This window comes from Sarcophilus harrisii, chromosome 5, assembly GCF_902635505.1.
Source record: "Sarcophilus harrisii chromosome 5, mSarHar1.11, whole genome shotgun sequence".
NCBI lineage: Eukaryota > Metazoa > Chordata > Mammalia > Dasyuromorphia > Dasyuridae > Sarcophilus > Sarcophilus harrisii.
This window is the reverse complement of record NC_045430.1, coordinates 145492385-145518672: the sequence shown is the minus strand read 5'-3', so window position 1 is coordinate 145518672 and position 26288 is coordinate 145492385. Positions and strand designations below refer to the sequence as shown.

Below are 26288 nucleotides of genomic sequence, written 5' to 3'. Positions count from 1 at the left end.
TCTTCGAACTGTCACTTGTCACATATGCTAGAGAGGGGCTTCCTCTGGTATCTTAGTTGGATAGCTACCAAGGTACCTTCCGACTTTCAAATACTATCATTCTGCGACTGCTGGACTTGGCATCAAGAGAAAAGTTCCAACCTTCCTTAGACACTAGCTAGTTATGTCAAATTGGGCAATCATTTAATTTTTTCAGGTTTTAATGTCCTCATCTATAAAATGGGGGTATCAAATTTAGTTACCTCTAAGTTCTCTTCTGGTTCTAAATCTATGATCTTATGATCATATAGTAATGGATGCAAAGATGGGGCAGAAATGCCAGAGAGAGACTGTGAAGGCTCAGACACAATCAGTTTAGGCTGCTTTTTATTAGTGGATAAGAAAATGAATAATAACTCAGACATATAGAGAGTGAGATCACAAAGAAAAAAGAAAGTTTCTATTCTTAAGAAACTTACAATCTCATGGGAAGGATAACATACAAATCATTCTGTATAAGCAGGATCTGTACACAATAATTGGAGATGATCATTTGGAAGATGCTAATATTAAAGAGGATCAAGAAAGATTTTTTGTAGAAAGTAGAATTTTAGCTTGGAATTGAAAGACGTCTTAGAGATCTAGATGAGGAGGGAGAGAATTTCATAGATAGGGGAAAAGTCAGAAAAAATGCCCCTGGAGTATAATGAATGTGGGTGGGGTTTGAAATGGTAAGACATGTACATAGGAAGATCCATTTGACAGCTGAGTGGAAGATAGGGAGAGATTTGTAATAGGGAAATAAAGTCACAGTCTATTTCAGGAGATCACTCATGAGGTGATGAGAGCTTTTACTAAGGTAGCGATAATGTCAAAAAAGAGGAGACGAATGGAGTCTTGATGAGCAATGTTATTATAAAGGTTAAATTGACAAAACTCAGCAATAGACTGAACATTGAAGTGTAAAAGAGAATGAGGAGTAAAAGAAGACACCTATATTTTTAGTCTGGGAAGATGATGATTCCCTCAGTAGTAAGAGAAAAGTTAAGAGGATAGGTAGGTTTTGGGTGAAAAGATAAGGAGTTCAGTTTGGGAAATGTTGAATTTAAGATATCTAGGTCAAGATAGTCAATAGACAGATGAAGATTAATGATGAGATAAGAGGAGTCACAGGATTTTAGATTTAAAGTTAGAAGGGATGCTAGGTGTCTTAAAAATGATACATTCCTCATTTTATAGATATGGAAGCTCAGTAAAACCCAAAGATATCAGGTGATTTATCCAAAACCACATAGGTATTGAAAAGAATCAGGATTTAAATATGAATTCTCTGACTAAACGTAGAATTCTTTGTATCACATCATGAAACTTTGAACTAAATGGTTTTTGATATTTCCTTAAAAGTGTTAAAAATATTTTCCAACTCAAGAAATATCATCATAAGATTTCATTGACCTATTCACTTTTATCTTTGAAGATAGTGACCTTGTCTGTCATGAATCTCATTTGCATTAGTTTTATCTTCCTCAACTAAATGGAAATCTTTCTGGGAGCAATACATTTATATTTTCAATAGGGAAGAATAAAATCTTGGTCACAGTGCAAACATTCAAAAAATTCTAATTGCTTGATTTAGAAGCTGGTAAGTGATTGCTGTTCATTCTTCCTTTTTGAAGAGGACCAATGACCAAGAGAACAATGGCCTACCTTACCCATGAATTGGATTTAAATAAGGCTGAGCTGCACAAAGGTATCAGCCTTATTCTCTCTTTCAGAACTATTGAAATCCAGTGGCAAGACAAATGTCAAGGTGATGGGTGATGGCCTAGAATGCAGCAGATGACCAGAGTCTCTCTTTCTGCACTGAGCTCTAAGCACACTCCCCAGTGCCTGCTTCAGCTGCCTTCCTGGTCAATGGAAAAAACTATTCTCCTTTGTCCATTCCAAATCTTCATGTGCTTGGTGTACACATCCCACTAACTCATCAAAAGGTTTGAAGCTAATTGTTTACTTTCAGCCTACTTGTTAATCTGGTTAAACTAGAGTGTGGCCACTGTACATTACAGCTTCTCAAAACCACAGATGAGTTGAGTGACAGGGGTAATGAATATATAATGTTGGACCTAGAGTCAGGAAGACCTGAGTTCAAGCTGTGTGACAATGGACAAATTGTTCAACTTCTGAATCAGTTTTCTCATCTGTAAAACAGAGATAAAAATTATAACAACCCTGTGAGGATTAAATGAAATACCTATAAAGCACTTTGCTAATCTTAAATTACTACCTGAGTGTGTTATTTGCATAAATAAGGCACTAAGGACTATATAAAAAAAAATGAACTTTGAACTGAAGGTGCTTATCAATTTTAGCTTTTGTTTGTACTAACATTCAAATTTTCACATTTTATTTTCTTTACTGAAACTAGAAAAGCTCATCTCTGATAAGAGCTCCCACATATACCAAATTTTGGATAGCATTTTCCTTACAATAACCTTGTGAGCTAGGCAGGACAATGATTCCTATTTTATGGTGGAAGACATTGAAGTTCAAGAATTGAAAAAAACTTCCTTATTATCAGGAAACTAACAACTATTAGACTCAAACATCCGTGGATTCGGAATCAAAGGACCTAGGTGCTAAATCTCTTACCATCACTTAGAGTAATATGAGAGACTGCCAATTGCTTTAGTTCTTTTAGCCTTATCAGCCACATTATAGGGTTAAATTAAATGACTTCTAAGGTCCCTTTTAGCTCCATATTTATGATCCTATAAGGTATTAGTCTTCTAACTTCAAGTCCAAATGTTGACTAGCATGACAGATATCTACCCAGAAACCATTTTGAAGGGAAAAGATGAGATCCAGTAACCAAACATGATATTATCTAATACTTCTATACTGATATAGTAAGCAATTATTTAATAATAGACTTAAGTATTTAATCAAGCAAACTGATTTTGTGTGTGCATTGAGGATGGGGGGAAGGGGAAACAAGCTATCCAAACACACACAGTTTAAGCCTTGCGACTTCTTTTTCTACTAATGATAAACACTTTAGTGAGCTTTCTAGAGCACCAAAACACAGACCTCCATTCACATGTCAACTGGAATACTAAGAACAATTAAAAAAGTTTTCATTAGAGTAAATTTCTTGATCACTAATTTTGGTCAATAGGTTTTTAGAGCTATAAAAATGGCCTGTGACTCATGTAGTACATTGTCTCACTTTACAAATAAGGAAACTGAGGCCAGATGAGAGTAATTTGTTTAAAGTAAAATATTTAATTAGTGGCGGATTTGGACTAAATTTCAGCCCTTTTGATGCCTATTTTGGTGCTTTTCTAACATAAATTTTAAATAAATATTTTATTGATATTATTTTATATCACTGTCACTTCCCAATGATTTTCTTCCCATTCTTTTCTCTTGTTCCTCCACACCAATTTCAGAGCTCTTTCCACAACATCATATTACCATATATTTCTTGTTTTTGTTCCATCAACAATCCACATATTTATACTACTCATCTTTTTTTTTCCTTTCTCAAACTCTTGGGTAAGTTAATCTAAGTGATGGTTTGGCCATTGATAGGAACTATGTGCTCTAATAATAATTTTTGTTTTTTATTTTTATATTGCACTGAATCCTTTGGCAAGACTTTTAAATGGTAAGGTAAATATTCAGAGAATATTATTTGCAGAATAGGCTTTCAAAATTGCCCAATTAATTTCACTGTCACAAATGAAACTTTTTTTTAAAGGGAGATTTTGATAGAATATTCCTTTTTTGTGGTGTGGGGTGAGTTTTTTAAATTAAAATTTTTTTAGCTAGGTTCAGGTCAGGCAAAACATTACTAACATCTCACTCAAGGCTTTCATCTTGTTACACAATGGAGAGTTGGAAAAAATTTGCTTTAGACTACAAAATTTAAATAGATACAATCAAAAATAACATTTTATCATCTTGCTAGAGTTGCCTAAAATAAAACAAATAAATAAAACAACTTTCTACTTGATAACTTGCTGATTTTGCTTGGGGGCTTAGGGAAATAGTAATAGGAAACAGGATTTCTAAAATGAAAGATACCAAACTTAAGATAGTCTGCTAATAGGGGGTGAGTATGTCAGGACAGAGTGTAAAATCCCTTTTAGAACAGACCAGACCAGTTGGCTTCCTATTTGAATTACTTTTAAAACAGAGAAGAAAATAATACTGAATTAACTCAGCCTTGAAACATTTGGGAGTAAACACTAATCACAATTAACTGTACCCTTGGTCATTTGGGGCTTTCACTTACGCCTACTTTCATAAATTGCTCTGGATTTCTCGTATAGCTCATATGGGTCAGGCTTCCTCGGATCAAAGGCCTCTGTTGAGTCAGGAAATGAACTCCTGTGAAGGGAGGTTGGAAAGGGGAGATTCTGTGGTATAGCTGGAGCAGATAAACTCGTTTGAGGGCTGCCTTGATTCTCCCATCGTTCCATTATCTGAAAAGACAATAGTAAAATTAGGTGGATTTGAAACTGGCTTCCTTTTTTCCCTTAGGCATATAGAGTTTGGATTAGGTAACACAGCAAAACCCAGTTGTTCTCAAAATTATAATATATCATGGTTTAGATTTTTTATTTAAAAAATCCATGATTCACATATATGCATATATGTATAAATATATATACATAAATATATACACATATGTATGTATACATGTGCATGTGTGTATGTGTGTATTGCGCTCCTGTGTGTCCACTCCCCCACACATATACAAACATATCATCATCCTAGGAAGCCTTACATTTTGTCAATAATCAAACCCTCCCCAAATCAAGATACTTAGGCAATATACAACAGTATAAGACCTGGGACTTGTCTGAGGATTTTTGTTAAATCGAGTCCATTATGATAGGTTACATTATTATTCCATGTGAGAAATTTTTCCTGATACCGTCACCTTATCAGCAATGAATTAGTTTGCTAGCCACATACAAGCTGTTGTCCTGATGTTACAGATAAACCATATGCGGGACCATTTAAATATGATCACCTTGTTGGCTCTAATTTATCTCTATGACATGAGAAGAACAAGACTAACTCTTCCTGATTGCTAGCTAATCCTGTTCTGCTATGAAAACATGCTGATCCCATTGTGAGAACCATTACCCAGGTCTCCATAGTTACCACATATTTAACCACATAATAAAGTAGAATTTTGGTCCATAGTAAAATCATAGAATTAGTTGGAAAGGACCTTACACATCATATGTACAACTCCCTCATTCTACTGATAAGGAAACTGAGTCTTACAGCAAGTCTAGCTTTCTCTAGGTTATACAGTAGTCTAATAACAAAGGTAGAATTGTAGCTACAATATAGTTGCTTAAATATATAGTAATTTGGGGAATAGACTGATGAGCTTGTGGCTTGGTATTAAATTTATTTTCTGTTCACTGTGAAGTATACTCAATACAGAAAAAAAATGTCTGTAGAGTGGTCCTGCAATACGTATTTTAAAAGTATTGCACTATGCTTCATTATTCAGTCAAAAATTCTTATACCGTTAGAAAAATGCTATTAGAAACTAATTATTTACATAGAAAAAATATTGTACTTTTGGGGTTAATTTGAATTTCCCATTATTGTCATGCTAACAAACAGTATAGTTTTTTTTTATCATTTTCCATTTAGTTTCACTTGTTCAGGTTAACATTTTTTAATGTTAACTTTAATGTTGAGCTTTTAAAATCATAAGATCTTAGATTTAGAGCTGAGAGACATCTTATTGTCTTTTTAGTTCTTTTCTTTTTCTTCTCTCCCTCTCCCCCTCATATTATGGAATTTTGTGACAATCTGGCAAAGGGCTGTGGACTATTTTTCAGAGACAGACAAACATACAGACAGAGACACAGAAAGAGACAGAGAAACAGAGAGACAGAGGAACAGACAAATGAAGCATTTATAAAGTGCTTGCTCTGTGTTAGGCACTATGCAAAGAATAATATTCTCAAAAAAATTGGTTGGTTGCTTACATTTATAATTGAAGGAAATATTAAATTTTGGTGAGAGATTAGTGAAAACTAAGATGCTATTTCCTTTCCCGCCATATAACAAATCACAACTCCTTTGAAATCTATTCCTAGTTAAGTACTCTTGGTCTAGGTCAAGCCCCTCATTTTAAGAAACTGCAGGATAATAAAGTTAGGTCACATAAGTATTGAATGAGTAACCTGGGTTCCAAATCCAGAGCCCTTTCTTTGTATGATTTCTGTTTTCCTAAGTACTTAACACATAAAGTGTTCCAGCCTGACAAGTTTTATAAACATAGTATATAAACTTGAACTATGGTGTCTCAGTGGCCACAGGTTCTATTTGCTGTAACAGGGCTTGTACTCATATCTTGTTTCCCCCATCTTTGCAAGGCAGGTGATCTGTCACCTCTAAACATCTTGCTGGGGTACATATCAGCTCATATACAGTGCAGTGGAGCAAGCATGTCTCAGGTGAGGTATTAGATCTAAAAAGCAATTTCAAAGCCACAGAGCCAATCATGCTATCAGCATTGTTTGGAAGAGTCAACTCATTTCGATAGCCCTGTGACAAACTCTAGGCATTCAGAAGCACAGAGAATGGGAAATCTCTCTCCAATCCTGTGCAGTTTTAGGAAAGCTTTTTTTTCAGGACAACTTTTTGCTATGACATCCGTCAATACTTCAAGATACTTCATCAGGTGATTTTAAAAGCTCCAAACCATGATACTTAATAAAGTGAAAATGAAAACATGTATAGAATAAAAACAGTATTGACTTTTCAGGCTGACAGTTACAGAAATGGCAAAGTCTTTCTTGCCATTGGTACCTGCCAGTATCTGCAGAGCTCTGCCTCTCTGGGGTTAAAACACTAATAAATAAAGACTAATAAAAATAAAAACAGCCCATGTCTGCACCCATTCAGGAGGAAATATAAAACAGGGGCATAAGGCAAGTAGCCTTGGAGGTAGTGCAGAAGTCTCAAACTTACTTTCTAGGATAATTCCTGCTTGAATCATGTAATCTTGCCTTGTTCGAATTCTGAATGTTACCATGCTCTCAATATCCACTGTACCTATCTACTCATGAGTTTTGTCTTCAGGTTCTATTCACTACTGTGAACAATGCGAAGTTTCCATATGCTTTGCTATTCTATGGGACTTTTTACCTTTTGGCTCTGTATTGCTTAGGTCATTAACAAGAATTTATTAAATGCTAACCCTATAGCTAGTTTTTGTGCTAGACATTAAGGGAAAAAAATAAAGAAATAATATCTACTCACAAGGGCCTTACATTTTAAGGGACAGAGGCAGGGAGCTGCAGTTCAGTGTTCTTTTTTCTCTTCCTTTATCTGACTGAATTTGAGTGCTACTTTCTGATCATTTGCCTCCATTGTATTTTCTTGCTTCTTCCTATTTCCAATGAATTTTTGAATGTTTTTACCTGGACTCAGTTCCTTCACTTAGTAACTGTGATTTAGGGGAGGTTGCTTAATCTGGTTTTGAGGTTGGAAAAAATAGTTTTTGAGATCTCTGCTAATTCTAAATCTGTTACCCCATGAGCCATGGTACACACCTGACCTCATTTCCTAGATATCAGCTTCTAATTTCCTAACTAGATTCATTGGACTGGCTTTATTCCTTCCCATACTATCAATCAATCCAATCTGTTTCCTGACTTGGTCTAGAGGATCTTCCATATCCCTCTTGTATAGCTAGAATCTCTGTCATGGTCTCTTCAAGCTTGCCTTGGGCTCTTGGTGTCTATAACCCTGTGTGGCAGGTCAAAATGTTCCCCAAGATAGAAGGATCAGTAGAGAAATGAAATCTTCCAAATCTCAGAATAGAAATCTTGCATCCTGTCTCTCAAACAGAATTGCTAATGATTTCAATGGGGACTTGGTGGAAGCATGGAAACTTTGGACCAGAGAAAATCTAGGGAGATTCATGAATCTGGTACAAAAATGACAAATTCTCTTTGCAAAGCTGAGGTCCTAGAAGTTCAAAACTTGGCTTTTGTTGCTTAGCTTTTGTGGGTCAGCATGGGTTCAAGATTAATTGTAAATTAGGTTCTGAGAAACCTTTTTTGGAATTATTGACTATGGATGTAATTACTATAATGACAGCAAATGCTGTAATTACATCAAATGGCATAATTTGTATAAATGTGGTACATATAAGGAAATCACTACACTGTATAATTGTAGCAATGTGATGGTGCTGTAAAGTTTCTAGTTAAATTCAATAAGAGGGTATACAATGCCAGAGCACACTGTTTTGAGATTGGGGCAGAAAGAATTAGGACTGGGAACTTTGGTTCCTACAAAGAACACACAAAACCAAAATAATGATAAAAGATAATATAATATTTCATGATTCATAAAACATTTCACACATATTATTTCATTTGTTCCTTGAATAAGTCTTGTGTAGCAAATAAAGGAATCATCAGTTTCTTGATTTAATTGTGTTGCCATAAGTCTTTCACTTGTGTGATTTTCACAAAAATATAAAGCAGGATGGACTTTCCCAAGACCACCATAAATTTAGTCCTCTCAACACCTGACTAAACAATAGCATAATTGTGCATTTTTTTCCCCTTTTAGCAATTTGGGTTCCTCTATAACTACTAATTCAATTTTGTCAAAGAGCCAAAATCTATCTACCTCCAAATACATATACCAGTCTGTTCTCTAAATACATTTATCTACCTTGTCTCTCTTATCAATATTTTAGGTCATCTCATGAAAGAAAATTTGGGTTCTCAATTGATCTGACAGCCACATGGAGACAGATCAATTGATGGTTCAGCAGACTGGCAGTTAGCCTCTTGGCTTTCAGTTTTTTCACAGGAATGAATGAAACTGAGTCTCAGAGAAGTAAAATGAATGTTTAAAAAAGTGAACATTCTTCAGCAGAAGACTTTCAGTTACTTCATTAAAGATTTTGATTTGCACAAAGCTAAACTCTCCAGGTAGACTTATATGAACTTCTTTGATACTCTCTGAACTTGTAGGTCCATTTTAGATGGAAAAGTTTTAATAAAGTGTGTATTAGCAAAAAGGCCATAGTGTTTCTGAGAGAGATAGTAGAGATTTATTGGGAAATCCTTCTTAAGGGATACATAATTCCAATGGGGCTTTGGAGTTTTGAAAGTACAAAAGAGACAGAAATGAAGGGTTATCTTTTAATTTAGTCTATGGTAAACTGACATTAAAAAATAACAAAAGGACTTATTCTTTTGATAAGGGATCATAGCTCTAGAATTATAATGGACTTCCTAGGTCATTTAGACTACTCATGGGATCACATTATCATAGATTAAGATCTAGAAAAGATCTCAGAGACTATCTCGTTTAAACCCCTTCATTATGCAGATGAGAAAATTCACACTGAGATTCACATTCAGGTTTTGTAACTTCAAGTGCAATGCTCTTTCTATTATCCTGTAATGCTGCTATGTTATATGGTGAGATTACTGATCAACATTTATAGAAATGGACATCATCATTAGAACCATAGCAATAATTATAATGGTACCAACTTACAGGCTTTGGAGTTTTCCAAGGAGAAAAGAAACCTGCAATAAAGAAAACAAAATGTTAACTTTAAAAAAAATACAGTATAACACATAACATACACTGCATAAATAATTCAATGTTGGGATTCTTTAGAATCTATTTTCCCCATTATTATATATAATAGTATACAACTGAGCAATAAAAGTAATAACAATAACTGAATAATTTAAAATTGTCTAAGTTTATAGTTTACATCAGAGACTTCAAAGAATTACACCGATTTTATATAATGATATTTTACATCTGGGGAAATTAAAACACCAAGGATTTATACTACTCTTCTTAAAGGACAACACTCAATAATGGCCTATAACTTAAGTCTCAGTTTTCCTGACTTGGGCTGACATTGAGCAAGACTGCCTCTGACATGGATAAATGAAGACAACTATATAAAAAAATATAATTTTTCATAGGAAAATGCTTTTCCTGTAAAGAAATAGGAAAAGCAAATTTTCTTTTAGCATGTAACTTCAAAGTTAGGTTAAATATAACATCTAACTATGGTAAGAGTACTAGAATTAGAATTATAAGACTTGTCCTCAAATCTTAGTGCTGCTACTTGTCACTTGTGACTTTATAGTGTCTTGTGCTCAGAGATCTCGTAGGTTCCTCCCAGCTCTAGCCCTAAATTGTCCTTTGGGTGTTCAGAGGGCCTTGATCCAATTTTCGAATAACACTTAAGTAACTAAAAAATAAAAAGCATATGATCTAAACTGGCATTATAAATTAATATCCATTGGATACCAAAACAATAAATTTCAGGTAATGGAACTCTCTTGTCATCTATGACAAAACTGATTGAGCTGATTCTGCTGTGACCTCAAATGACTACTGAGACAGCAGCCAGATTTGCATTTTTCAGTTTGATATGATACATTACATGAAAACAGACAAAAAGAAGAAAATTTAATCATAGTTTGAAGGAAAAAAAGACTGGAAAAACAATGCTGATAATAATCACTTCTTACCCTCTTTCCCAATAAACAAATTAGCCATAACAAATGCCATTTCACACATTTAAATATTTCCTTATCACACCTCATCCCCTCTCTTTTGGCAATGACATAGCCAAAGGAAAACTATTCTTGAAAATAGCATGCTATGTTGAAAACATATACATGTTTCTTACCTACCTAAAGTTTGAGAATAGTAGCAAGTAGCAGCATTAGAAAACTTGAATTCATTTCTTTTTATAGTAGCATCCAAAGCAGTATGATTTTCACTAAAACCTAGCCCCACCACTCCTTTTTTTGTCTCTAACCACTTAAACTTATTTAAGACAGAAGATATTAATTACACCTTTAAATGATTTGTGAACAAGACTTAAAAAGAAGCACTGAGAAGAGTATATAAGCAAGTCATAGTCTACGATGCACCAAAAGTTCTCTTTTAGAATCATTACTCTGGGTACCTGCAGTAAGTGCCTCTTTCTCCTAACTTAATCTCTCCTTAAAATATACCAACACCTCCAATGGAAAAGTGATAAATCTGATCTTTTCTCTTTTTATTCCATCTGGTGACAAGTAGTAATTGAATTTTTCCCCTACTGGATTGTTTAACCATTTTCCTAAGATGCATAGAAAATATGGTTTTCAAATAGTATTGCAAGTGGTCCTATAGTATGAAATACAAAAGGCTCTTCTATTTTAAACTCTTCACAAGGAAATTCTAATTTGCCTTTTCAGACTTAGTTCCTCTCTCCTCCTGATACACTCTATATTCCAGTCAGAATTTCCATCACTTTTGTGTATAAGTCACTCTCCATACCTAGAATGCCCTCCCTCCTTAATACAACATCTTGGAACCTCTCTAGCTCAGGTTTAAGGTTTAGTTCAAGTTTAAGATTTACCAATCCGGCAACTGATTGCACATAGAAGATGAAGGAGAGGGGTATGGGAAGGGCAAGCATGATTATAGAATTGTAAATCTGGTTAAGAGATTTACAATTTCTGTTTCAACAGAAACAAAAAGAGTTTAAAGAAGTAGTGCATTTTTTTTTATAGGGAGAGAAGAAAATATTAAATTCTATTTTGGAAATTTTGAATTTGGAATGCCAACAGAATATCAGGAGGAGATGTCAAAAAGGTAATTAATGATGTACAACTGGACCTTAGGAAAGAGATTATGAGGATAGATGGATATATAGGTAGATGGATAGACATATGAAAAATGCCCTAAATCACTACTAATTAGAGAAATGCAAATTAAGCCAATTCTGAGGTACCACTTTACGTGTATTAGATTGGCTCATATGATAAGAAAAGATAATGATAAATGTGGGAGAGGATATGGGAAAACTTGGACACTAATGCATTGCTGGTAGAGTTGTGAATTGATCCAACCATTCTGGAGAAAAATTTGGGCTACTATAAAACTATTCCTACCTACCCTTTGATCCAGCAGTGTCACTAATCTGTAACCCAAAAAGGTCATAAAAGAGGGAAAAGTACTCATATTTGCAAAAATGTTTGTAGCCGTTTTTTATGGTGGTAAAGAACTTGAAATTAAGTGGATGTCCACTAATTGAGGAAGGATTGAATAAGCTATGACTTATGAATGTAATGGAATATTATTGTTCTATAAGAAATGATGTACAAGCTGATTTCAAAAAAGCCTAAAAAGACTTAAATGAACTGATGCTGAGTGAAGTGAGCCTAACCAGAAAATATTAGACACAGTAATAGCAAGATCATGTATGATCAACTGTGATGGACTTGGCTCTTCTCAGCAATGTGGTAATTCAAGACAATTTCAATAGAATTGGGATGAAAAATGTCATTCACATCCAGAGAAAGAACTGTGAAGAATGAATGTGGATTTGGGAAAGTAAAACATTATTAGATAGATAAATAGACAGAGAGACAGCAGGAAAGAGGTTTGTCCAGAAGAAGAAAAGTTCTATGATGGAAAATTGAATAATGTCCATTTTAGCATGTCTAGAAATGAATGATGAAGAAAAGACTCTTTCCTGAAAAACAAGAAATAGGAGGAAAAGCCAGGCATAAGAGTGTCTCAAAAAACCAGGGAAGAGATAGTATCCAGGAGTAGAACTTGACCAAAAATGTCAAATACTGTAGAGACTCCAAGAGATATGAAGATTAAGAAAATATTATCATTAACTTCTGGGACAATAATGATCTTTATCCCTGATGAATTTCATTTTATAATCTTTCAAGATCTTTTTGAATTCTGATTCTGTTATTTACTAATTTATCTATCTCTCCTAGCTGTATGCCATTTGCAAATTTTGATAGGCATGTCTTCTATTCTAAATCACTGATTTTAATAATGATCTATTAAGATAAGAAGAATGACTCTAAGAGATAGTGATTTGCTCAAGGTTATGCAGATTTTGAGTAATGGTGCCCTTAGTATATTGTTGGACTTGGTAATCAAGACTTGAATTCAAATCTCACCTTTTATACTTAAAAGCATGTAACCCTGGGAATGTCACATAAACTTGGTATACTTAAGTTTCCCTTATCTCTCAAAAATGGGAATAATCATAGTTTATACTTTCCAGAATTGTGATGAGAATCAAATGATATATTTGCAAACCTTACAATGCTCTATAAATGTTAGTTATTGCTCTTCCTCCTCCTCTTTCTCTCACTCCTTCCCTTAGTCTAGAGTGATTTCACTTTAGACATGTGGCCCTATTCACATTTTATTAGATATGTAAAGCTTCTAAACCCTCAAATGTAATACTAGTGAATGATGCTAATATGCAATGAAAATTGAATATGATCATAGAGTTTCTGTAATATCTTTTCTTTCCAGCTATCATCACACCAGCTCCTTGTTTACAGCATGCCTATGAAAGAAAGTTCTATGAAATGCTTTGATTTTTTTTCCTTCTCCAGGACCTTTTCTAGAAATAGACAAGTAGGCAGTGAAACACTTGATGAGCATCTTTTCACAATTTGTAATGTGTTAGCCCCATGGCAAAAATGCATAATCCTTTGCCCTTTTGGCTGTGTAGCTGCCAGAACTAAAATGAAGCTAGAGGAACTGGAGAGGTGAGATTGCCATTTAGTTTGACCTTCCTTCATAAGCAGTTGCTGGGTTCTCTGAACTACTAAACTTATTTAATCTAATCTGACCTATTATCTATAGGCCAAGCCCTAAGTTTTTTTTTCCTGGCTTCTAGTATAGATATTTCTGGGATGATTTGAATACCAGGTTGGAATATAAAAGTAACCTTGCTCAGCATAGAAACCTTCAGGCACTGATATAGCAGCTGACTTTTCTAGGTCACACTGTATTTTTATGAGGAACAATTGAGCTGGACAAATGGAAACAGCTTGACTCAAGAAAATAATTATGATTTTTTAAAAAATTCCAATTATAAAAGTAAAAAACAACGTTTATGTAAAGCTATATATGCCTTTGGAAAATTATTAATTGTTCTGTAAAAATGGAAATAAAAGTAGAGAGAGAGATTTTGTACTGTCTGTAATAAGAAAGTAAAACTAGATTTCATTTTGATCTGACAATAAAAAGCAGAAGTGTGAGCCAGCACAGTAGAGAAACTACTGGCTGGGCAAGTCACTATTTACTTCAGTTTCCTCATGTGTAAAATGGGGATGGTAAAAATAACAAGTACCTCCAAGAGTAAGTGTGATGATCAAATGAGAAAATGTTTGTAAAATTGCTTAACCCAGCGCTTAGCACATGGTGGGCTTTACATAAATGCATTTTTCTTTTCTTTTTCTTCTCTCACCCTCTTTAGCTGAATTTTTCCTTTTTTTTTATATTGTTACATATATACAAATAAACATGCTTATTGCTATGTGTATATAACACACATGTGTTATATTATATATGTTTCACAGACATATATAAAGAAGTCTGTATACACAAATACATATATGAGTGTGTGTATGCAAGTAGAAACTGTACGGAAGTGAAAGGTAGGGAAAGACGTGTTCAGGGGGCTAAGAGAAGAGGAATAAAAGGTAAAGAGGTAAGCAGTATGGGATAATGCTATTCCTTTCACAACACATTTCTTCAGACACTTCTGGGCTCCTCCAAATTGCCTGCCATCTTTTTTTCTTCTAAAGGTGCTATGGATTGATTCACTTGCTTTCTTTCTCAGTACCACTTTTCCTTTCCTTTCACTTTTGCTTGGTAAGAACAAGATAAAGGGATATGGTCATTTTGTTCAACTATTTGAAGGGTTTTGTGGAAGAGTTATTTGATTTCTTTTTTTTGTTGATATGAAAAAGAACTAGAATCAATGGACAGATGCTATAAGGAGTCATATAAAAACCTTTTAAACAAATAAGGCTTTTTGAAAATTGAATTAACTACCATGCTTGTAATAAGTTCCCTGTCACTGGAAATGGGTTCAACTAGCGGCTAGACAATTGCTGGTTGGGGAAATGCTAGAGACAATTAATCCATTTATAAGATTAAGTATAGACTAGGTAGCTTCATATATCCTTCCCAACTCTGAAATTCTATGATTCAACATAAGAGTAGATTCCCTCTATTCTCAAACTGAATGGATAACTGAACACATTCTATGAATAATCCCTTTGAAGTTTTCTAAAGGGTTTTTACTGGTAAAACATAAAAAAAGAAAAGAGTAAAAAAGCTCTCTCTCATATGGCCCATCATTTTATCTTTTTCTTTTTTTCTACTTCAGATGCTAATTATTACCAAAGAACTAAGAAAATATTCAGGGCTAGCCTGGGGACTTCATCACAAGGGCAGACATAAGGATTTTGGATGAATGACAAAGGTTTTTGGCTTGAAATCAGGGCAGAATGAATGATGGGATGAATTCAGGACACATTGCTACTTCCAGGACAGTACTAGTGTGAGAATAGCCAATAGCAATTGTAGAGAAATAAGGAAAACAGTACCATCCTTCCTTTCTTTGCCACCATCAATCAGGTTACCATCCCCAGGAAGGATGAAAAGTAGAAACTGAAGACTAAACAGATGTGAAGAAGTGATTCCAGGGTTTTTAACAGGAAACAAATAACTATATGGGGAAAGAATGAAAAGAGAAGAGAAATTCTAACCAAAATAAATGAGATGATGAGAACACATCTGATTTTGTGTCAGGAAAAATCTGAATTAAAATCCTAGCTCACACACTGTGACCTTAGACTAGTCATGAACTTTTCAAACCCCCAATTCCCTCTTTTGTAAATTTGGGCCAAGAATAGCCCCTATATCACAGGTGAGCTAGGAGTCTCAAATGAGTATCAAGTGCTTTGCAAAACAGAAACATGGCTATAAATCAGATAACAAAAACACAGAGTGATAAACTACCTTGGAAAGTGAATCAAAAGCAGACCACGCTTCATCACAAAATGGCTGGCACCTTGAAAATCATTAGGAAAAGATAACTTAAGGTTGACTTCCATGTCGATATTTACATAAAGCAAGCACATCAATAAAATGTTCTATCTTGATAAAGAAATCATGGGAGAATTTCTGGTAAACCGTTGGAGACCAATTAAAAAATAACCATAGCACCAAGATGGGAAATCACTTTTACAGGCAAGGTAATCTGAAATTAGCAAGGACAAAGAGGTGATTAGAGCTTTTACTTCTTCCAATTTTGAAAATTTTCCAGTCATTTCTTTAAATCTAAATTTGTGATGCTTATGAGAAAACCAATTGGAAATTTCCAATAGTCAGTTAGCAATTTGGGGCATCTACTGGAGCTTAGGACAAAGACTGGGAGTGGATATATACACATATAGATATGACTATAGATATGTATCTGGGAATCATCTGCATGCAGATGAAATTAAGCCCTTGTGAGCTAATGAGATACATACAGTCAATGGGCATGACATGACTGAAAATCCAGCAAAGAACACTGAGAAGGAACAATTAACATAAAGCCAGAAAAAGGGAGTACTTGGGAGAAGATGGATGACCAGTGTAAAATGCTGCAAAGAGGTCAAGAAAGATAAGAATTGGAACAGACCATGAGATTCAGCACTAAAAAAATTACTGCTAACTTTGGAGAGAGCAATTTTAGTTGAATGATGAGGTCAGAAACAAGGCTGCAGAAGGATAAAAAGAAAGGACCTGAGAGTGGAGGAAATAGAAGCATTGTGTACAGATGGCTTTTTCAAGAAGTTTAGCTGAGAAGAGTAGGAGAGATAGAGGATAATGGTTAATGGACATGTTAGGATTTAGTGGTAAATTTTTTAAATACAGAGGAGACTCGGGTGTATTTGTAGGCATGTATTCTATCCTCAGCTCCCTCCTCCATTATTTTATACCTTTTAGTATATATTTTATGTTTAATATCTGCATATGTTTTACCTCCCTCCTTCCCTCCCCTCAAAATGTAAACTCTTTGAAGGTAGATTTTTTTCCTTTTAAAAATCTTTACTGTCTAGCACCTATGCCTGATTCAAAGTAGATTCTCAATAAGTGCTTAAATGAAGGACTTCATTGTAAGAGTATGAAGTAGCTGTTTGCACTGAAATACTCTATCATAGTCTCCAAAGTATATGGGTTATCAGAAACTAAATACCCCTTATTTTTACTTCAGATAAAAGGAACTCAGATATTCACATAGCAAAAAGATATGCTAAATTTTGGGGGATGATTATTTGTGACTTTTGAATTTATGGTAGGTTATTAAATGGCTTTGCTATCCCAAGAAATTTCAACAAAGAGAAAAGAAGAAACAAAGTTAGTGTCAGTCTTATATCTTGTCAAAATATTAGGAGATACTCAGCAAGTAGGCTGTGCCCTGAGCTTGGCGTAACAACAATAGTTTGTGCTCATCTTCTGGACAATCTCAGCCACATCAAAACACCAGAATTGTTTCATACCAGGTTGGATAAAGACTTGTGCTGGCCATGTTCCAGTCATGAAGCCCTCCTATTGGTCAGACTTGTCTCTCTGTTGCTAATACCCCTCATTGTCAGGGCCACAACTCATTGTGTCTCCATAGGTAAAATTATTTAGATCTCCCCATACTGCCCCTGGAACTCTCTTTATGGGGTGGGGCTCTGGCACATGTATCCTTGCTTGTAAGTCATTTTCTTCACTGTGAAATTATACTTCAGTTTGTGTCCTGACTCTCCCATCTCTAGTCTGCTTTTATTGGCTCTGGCCACCCATGGGTTAGAGGCCATTTCTAGTCTGCTTGGTAATCTAAAGGGATTGTGTTCAGTTCAGGAGACTTCTTTTTCCACTCCTGTGAACACCTTTCAGGATTGAGAAAATTTTTCAGGTGAGAAAAATAGTTTATATAATGTTCCTAAAAAGAAAAAAAAAAATCAAGCTTTTAGAAATCTTTGCTAGGGGCTTATTTTGGGAAAAGGAAATGCTAATAATAAAGTTAATTTTTAATTAAACCCTCCCGCCCCTCCCCCCCAGTTTTCGAAGACTGGAAAATAGACCTAAGAGTTCCATGAAAAATTCAGCCCTTAGTAAATGTTGTAAGCCAGCAGGGTAATGAGCTAATTTCCATTAAAACTAGTTCAATGCTATTCACTTTTCCTGGTTTCTGACTGATTCATGTATTTCTTATTAAAATTCAATAAATGGGTTAAACTCTGCAATTCCTTTAAGTAATTTGTTCAAGCAATCAGAAACCAGTAAAGGGCCAATTCTTCTTAATGGAACTGACCCAAACTGCAAAATGATTTTTTCCCTTCAGCAAGCATGGAAAATATACAACTTGTACTGCTCAAGATCAAGCTGTGTCTTTACTAGACAAGATTTGCATTCACTATTTTGGTTTAGATTTTTTTTTTAAATAACGGAGAGTTAGCTGCTCTTTGCAATGCCTTAGATTTTCTTCTTTTCTACTTTTACTCTAAACTACCTTTAAAAAAATGTTCCTCTTACATTTAAAAATTCTGTCAAATGCCCAGTTTCCCCTAAGAATGATCTTGCTCTCCCAAACAATGCTTAATTCCTCACAAATGACATTTTACTGTTTTCCTAGACCTCACCAGATACTTTGAGACAAAAACTAAAACAAAATATGGTAAATTTTCATTAATACTAATTAAATCCCTATAATGTCTGTTATATATATATATATATATATATATATTTATGTAAATATATATTCATTCACATACATACATACACAAACACACACAAAAGCATGTTTGCACTTAATTTTTCTACATTATCTTTTGGTCAGAAAGCTTTTTGCTTCTTAAATTGATTGATATGTGATTGATCAATAGGACTTTTAAAATTGGTTCACCAATCACAGAACTTTTATTTGTAACTACCCTTTCTTTAGAGATATTTTCTTTGATCTGAAAGATGTGAATACTATCAAATTTCATCTATCAGATTTCCAAAAGATAAGGTGTCTTTCTCTGTTCATTTGTAAAATGTGATAGGCACTATAAATTGCATCAAATTAAGTGGCTTTTCTATGCAGATTTGTTTTGTTCATTAGCTGATGAATCATACTTATACATCAAAACTAATAGTTTGATGTACTGCAGGTGAATCTTCTCTAAAGTCCTTCTCAATTTGATTCAAGTAAAGAACACTAATGAAGCCCAACTACTTGTGATACACTGTGCTAGGGTGGGGATACTAAGACCCAAAATAAAGTAGCCCTTTCCCTTAGGGAGGATAGGGTTGACTTACATTCATTTTATTCAAATATCTCATCATATCTGTTTTTGAAGGACTTTTCATTCATTCAAGAATTATGGAATGGAAACATTTGCATATTTCTAAATTTAGTACATAAATCACACTTTTTCCTATCCACTTAGAACTAATAGCAGATGATAATATCAATTGTTCGTACAAATATTAAAATATTAATAATTAATGAAATGATACTAATTATTCATATGATTACTAAAATTAGCCAGAAATCTCATATATCAAACTCATAACTCTGGTATTAGAATAACATTTGAGTTATAGGTTCCTTCTCTTCCAGCAAGATAGGTCACTATGTAAATGAGAAATTGTAATTTGAACTGCGGGTTAACCAAATTAATTAGGATGTCAAACATCTTTTAAAAAAAATCAATAGCAATTTGCTTCAAAATGTTAAAAGATAAATATTTTCATCAATATTCTAATTTCACTCTGTGCCTTGAAAATTATGAATGACATTGACAAGCTGTCATAAAAGAAGAGCTGATTATAGGCATCAGGCTAGCTTGTCCCATACTACTTTATTATATAAACTATTTAAATGACCTGTAGGTAAACAAATAATCTGGTAATACTTCTTTAGTTTTTTTCCAATTCAGTGGAGCATTAAAGCTCAAGGTGTAAAAGTAACTTCTAAATGGTCTGTAACACTGAATAATAGAATAGTAGGATATAGTACATCAAGCTATGTCCTACTAACATTCAATTCCATAAGAATATATTAAATGACTACTAAACTATTCATTGGGATCTGTGGTACTTCTAAAAGGAGAAGACATTTATAGCACACTAAAGAATATCTTATTATTCTATGGCATTCTCTATAGAAGCCTGGAACAAAAAGATAGATGATACTAGGTATAAATTAACTATTATGCTTGCAAACAAGAATAGAGACAGTGATAAGGACTAACCCTGTGATTTTTATTGCAATAGGTAATTCCCAGATAAGGAAATTTGATTCTTCAAGTGCAGGTTGGCTATTTCTCTGAAACTTAGACTTAGACAGCTGTCCAATGAGCTGACAGGTTATTGGGGTAAGACATGAAACCTAGGTCTTCCTGGCTTGAAGATTGGTTCTCTGTCTACTGTGTCACACAGCACATAAATGTTTGAGTATATAAAAAACATTAAGTATAGCTCCCATGATTTTTTTTTTTTGACTCATTCTTCCTACTAGTTTAAAACAGAACAAAATAATACTCAACTGTGAACTCTATGAAGTCTGATAAATGTAGAAGCAAAAAATATAATCAGATTTAGAACTGGAGGCAGAGCAAAGAAAAGAATTAAGTAACCCATGCCTCTAATGGGTTCCAGAAAGTCATTTTTCTCTCTATCTCAAAAGTGATAAAATACTACACGAAGTGGGGTTTTCTTGAACATGTATCTTTACTATCCCACAAATAATCATTGACACCCACACTTTGAATTACTGAACGATAGGATACTAAAAGCTAGAAAAAGTTAACAATCTAACTTTCTAATTTAACAGATGAAGAAATGATATTAAACTCTGCTCAAAGTATAGTAAAAAGGATGTAGTTACCCAGGAAGCAACACACAGAATTTGAAGTGACATTTTTTATCATTAGTTTAAAGTTTATTAATGAATATAGCTTTGATGGCATAAAATCTGACTTCCATGGAACACTAGTAACTATTTATGAAAATTCACATGCATTCCAATGAAGGATGAAAGCCTTCAGTGGGTAATACCTGTCAAAGGCAGGCAGGAACAAATTTCAAACCTTTAAAGGCCAAAATTGCCTTATCACAACTTGAACTAAACAGATAATCATCAGATCTGTAAGCCTGCCAGAAGCCTTTAGAAGAATTAAGGATGACACTTAAAGGTCTTTCTGGTTGTTTTTCTTGATCTGTATTTACTCCAGAATTAGATCAAATCAAGAATTTTTAGCAAAATTTTAAAAAATAATGTAAGGCAGCAATTCTTGTTTTCTACTTTTAGAAATACATTATATAGCATTAAGAACTTAATGATTGCTTAATAAATTCTTGTGGAATGGAAATAAACTGAATTATGGTGTTAATTTCATGACTCAGTTTTTTCATCTATATAATGATCTGATGGGATAAGGGGAAATGGATTAAATGATCTCTAATATCACTTTCAGTTCAATATCTATGGAATCTTTTTGAACATTTTCTCTTTTTGTTCAATGAATTTAAAAGTAAAACAAAGTAGTTGTATCTTTCAGATCTTCTTTCTTAAAGACAAATATATATTTGGAAAAACAGTTAAAAGAAAAACCTATACTAAAGGTAAGTGTTTCATTTAATGTTTAATGAAATGTTTCATTGTGAAATGAAAAGTCAGATTCCTTGACAATGACATCAATGGAACACAAGCATGTTATCACAGATTTAGAGGGAGAAGGAATCTTGGAGACCATTTAGTCTGATGCTCTAAAAATTCTAAAAATTTTGGGAAAATGAGAGTAAATTCAGGACTAGAAAAAGGCAAATTTTCTGACCTTCAAAATAGGGAAGAGTAAGTATAAACTTAGAAGGAAGCTTGATTCCTTTAAAAATTTTAGAATATCTTATTATAGTCATTAGTGAATATTTTAAAAAAAAAAGAAGTCATGATTTGAAAAGTAAACAAAAGAGGTAATGACACCAAACTAAATTTACTTGCTCTTTTGACAAGGTTAATAAACTGGTGCATGTTTTTTAGTGAACAAGGTTGTAATCTATTTGCACCAAGTGATCGAAATTTATAAAAGGTAATTAGGTGTGCTTTTACTATCTCCTTATCTTGGGTATTGAACCATTTCCCTCATAACTTCCAGTGCACAGGTCCTTCTTTTTGGCAAGAAGAGAAAAAGCAAACAGATTAGTAGTATGAATTGGAAAGCTTTCCCCTTCTCTGCTATAATTATTGTGTTATCCAGTGGTCCCATTCCTTCTTTCCTCTAAATTCCATCTTCCCTCTAAAGGGGAAAAATATATCATAAGAGGATCTATGGAAGGAACAGTATGTGTTTAGGTGAGAGAAAAGAAAACTTTGAGGGAGAGGAAAGAGACTTTATTGGGAAAGAGAGATTAGATTTGTGCTCAACCTAGAGGAAAAGATCAAGGAATGAAGTCACATCAAGGCAGATTTCAATTCTATAAGGAAAACTTTCTAACAATAATAGATATCCAAAAATGGAACAAATAACTTTAGGACACGGGGTGTGTCGTTTTCCTAGAGATTTCCAAACATGCCCACTTGTTAGAGTCTTCATACATATGAATGGGGTTGGATTAGTGCTCTCTCTAAAGCTCTTCCCAAATCTGAGTTTCTTTTTTTGTCCACACATTGACAGGACAAGGATCATGTTTTATATTAAAAGCAAGTGTAGTGTAGCTCAAGAAGATTGTCTGTGCACCTGCTGCTTGCTCGATGGATATTGAATTTGAGCCTTCATTCTAGTCACCATATTTCACACATTCTCTGTCCTCCTCGGCCTCCTAGATGAAGTATAATTGGAACATTATCTCCTTTGTGTGATGGATGAAGGTCAAACCATGTCTCTAGCTTTTACTCTTGCTGACTGGGCTACTCTGACTAATGATGACTAATGTTTTTAGGAGAGCATGGAGAACATATAGTGTCTGCCTTTTTAATGAGACCAAGGCATACTCCTCAGTTTTATTTTTCTCACTTTAAATATGTACTCCTGGGATCTCATTCACCCTTGTGGTTTCAGTTTCTGTCTGTATAAGACTAATTTCCATTGCTTCTCCTCTAGTTGGATTGTATTCTCTAGTCCTTTAAGATATTTCCACATATTTAACAATGATTGGATTACTTGCTGTCTAAGTGAGGGGTGGAGTAAAGGGAGGGAGAAAAAAATTGGAACACAAAGTTTTCCTAAGAGTGAAAGTTGAAAACTATGAATATGTTTTGAAAATAAAAAAGCTTTCAAAGTTCTTAAGAGAGAGAAAAAAAGATACTTCCACATAGTTATTTTTCTAAGATCTTTAAGAAAGAATAAGAGTACAAAGATGATTCTTCCTAGAGAAAGGAAGCAAGAGGGATTATAAACATCTTGAGAGTAAAAAATCCTTTTATTCTTTGTATTCATACTGCCAGTACTGAACACAGTGCTTGGTATATAGCAAGAACATAATAAATGTTTGTTGATCAATTAAATAGTGGTTTCTAATTCCACTCCAATAGTGGAGCCTAGGAAATTAATCTATCTTAATTAAAGGGAAAAAGAGGAAACAGGCTTAAATTTTAGCATGAGGGTTTGGATAAGATAAAAAGAAAAACGATTAGATAAGTTTTTTAAAAATAGCATTAGAGATAGAATTTTAGAGCCAAAAAAGACATCAAATATTTTTTAATTAAAAAAAATTAATTTGTCATATGAGAAAATCATTAAAAGTCATGCAGTTGTTATGTGGAAAAGGAACTAGTCTTCTCTTTGGCTTCAGAAGACAGAGCTAGGAGCAATGGGGAGAAATTGAAAGAAACAAATTTAAGTGTAGAGGGAAGGGAAAGAAAACTTTCCCCAACAAATTGAGCTATCCAAAGAAGAAAAGGGAGGCCTTCAGAAATAAAAACTTTCCCCTCCATTGAGTTTTTAAAACCAAGGCTTTTACTTGATGATGACTGCTTGTTCAGCATGTAGTACAATAGATTCTTGTTCAGTTATAGGCTGGACAAGATGACTTCTGAGGTGTCTAAGTCTGAAATGTTCTGCTTTTAAATATTATCCCTCAAGAAATTATAGATGTGCCCAAGTAACAAACTTCTTTAAGTCCAGTGTTTGAAATAACTATATGCTCACTGAGTGGTACCAGGAAATATTTCTCAATCATCATCATCATCATCATCATCATCATCAATATCAACATCACCATCATCATCACAACAGCTAACATTCCAAAATAGTCTCCAGGTTATCTATTTGCCCCTCACAATAATCCCTTGAGGTAGATGCTATTATTATTGTCTAAGACATGTAGTGACAGGCCAAGGCAGAGACTTTGAACATAGGGCTTCTTGATTTCAAATTCAATGATTTGTACCATAATGCTGCTGATAAACACATACTAGCTTATTCTTCCTAAAAAAGAGGGCTATTTCCCAGTCTTAGTGCTTAAGATAGGATTTATCTATATCTTTACATAAGAACTAATAAGTTCTTAATTGAAGAGATACTGGCAAAGAGATACCAAGAGATACTGGCAAAATTCGTGAGAGAAGACTGTACATGTGTATTTTTGTGATCTCATTGTATACCATTAATAAAGAAGACATTTGGGACCTGATCTATTTGTTATTGAAAGGAAGCCAGTAATGGTTTTGGATTTAGGCAATGAATTTGTCTCTTTATGTTTTCTAATACAGGATAGGCACATTGTTGTTAGGTACATAATCAGCTAATGAGCAGAAATTAAAGAAAGAGAGGCTTTTAGGTTAAAGGCTCTTTGAATAAGGAACAGCCAGTAAGAATTGTTGTCCATAAATGAAAGCAATTGGAAGCAAACCCAAATGGCAGTTGAGTCATTAATTTCCTTGATTTGTCTGCTATTTCCAATAATTAAAATAGAGTTAAGAGCTCTTATAAGTAACTAACCAACTAACCAACAAAGAAAAACCAAGCCAGACCAAAAGGAAAACATCCTTAGCAAATAATGGAATAAATAGCAAAATGGTTAGGAGGAGAAACACCACAATGAGAAACAAAAAATTGGAGGAAAAGTAAATAACACAACTCTCACTACCTCAACAGATAATAAAACTTAACTAAGATACACAAAATTCAAGAAAAGATTTTGCAGATAGGATTTACTTTCTTTTAAAGACTAAATTTGAGAAATAGAAATGTGTAGGTATTATGCTTCAAAAGTTATATTTAAAAGTATTTATTTTCTTAGAATATTGACTGTTCTCAGAACTTGAACTTTTTGTCCCATGGTACAGCAGATTTGAGATTGGGGTTCCTTAATAAGATTGGGGTCTACATATAGATTTTGTTCCATTTTATTTCCTAAACCTACTTTTACAGAGCTTTCTACAAAACTTTCTATTGTAAAAGAATTATCATATAATCCACAAAGGAACATTCTACACATCTGAGTTCTAAAGGATGCACATATTGTTGCTTTTGGACATTAAGCTTTGAGAGTCATGAATTGGAATCATGTTTTTAGAAAAGTAAAGTAGCCAGACTTCTATTATGAGGATACTTATATGCTCCAGAATGGGAATCAACATGTGAAAAGTTTCATGTAAAACCATAAAATATTAAAAGTGTACTTTAAATATACTCAGAGATTACCTCTAAAAACGGAAATAAAGGTTTTAAATAAGACATGCTCCTCCCCACTCCTCACCCATTCCAGCAAAACCATTTAGATTTAATACCACTATTCTCTTTTTTTGTACCTTGTTTGGCAAGTATCCCATTTTACACACATTTCTGCACCATAATTTAGACAGAGATTCATGCTATGAAAGTCAGTAGGAACTAGACATAGATCTTTTATAAGCACTTTTGAATCTATAGCTAAAAAGGGTTGAATAAGAATAAAATATCACTATTATTTTCATCATCATCATTATTACCAACTCTATTTTTATCAAAACCATGCTTTTTCCAAGTACTTAGAAGGCCATTTTAAAATAAAATTGCTCCCATATCTTTTGAGCTCACAAAGCTACTAGCTGAACTGTATGCTGGGCCACATTTTAAACCGGTTCTTGGATTTCAATTCTTTAAAGTCCCAGATTGCCTAAAGTCATAAGCAAGCATGATGAAACATTTTAATTTACTTTAATGGACCCATGGTTTCATTGATGTGGGTAAGTATTCCCTTTATTGGTACACAACCCAATCCATCCAGACTTACATATCTCATGCATGTCTATGATAAATTGTCTATCAATGAATAAATGAAAAAAAGATTTTCATTGTAAACTCTACTGTCATTCCATATTATAAAGTTCCAGACTGATTTACCTAGATCTATGATCCATGGTAGCATGAGCCAGTTTAGCAAAACACTATTAGGCTTTATGTAAGGATGAGAGAATTAATTTTTAAAATGGAGCT

General features: G+C 33.9%; 1 protein-coding gene across 13 annotated transcripts in view; it reads right to left on the bottom strand.

The window, feature by feature from the left end:
* MAGI2 (membrane associated guanylate kinase, WW and PDZ domain containing 2) overlaps positions 1-26288 on the bottom strand; it is a 1604868-nt gene that overhangs the window by 214975 nt on the left and 1363605 nt on the right. For 11 of the 13 annotated variants that reach the window (XM_031940846.1, XM_031940849.1, XM_031940847.1 and 8 more), the window contains 2 exons: positions 9547-9578; positions 4277-4466 (listed from right to left, as the gene is read on the bottom strand). In XM_031940846.1, the coding sequence (XP_031796706.1) occupies positions 4277-4466; positions 9547-9578 (222 nt within the window). The remainder of the gene's footprint in view (positions 1-4276; positions 4467-9546; positions 9579-26288) is intronic. The other 2 variants (XM_031940848.1, XM_031940850.1) reach the window with 1 other exon arrangement.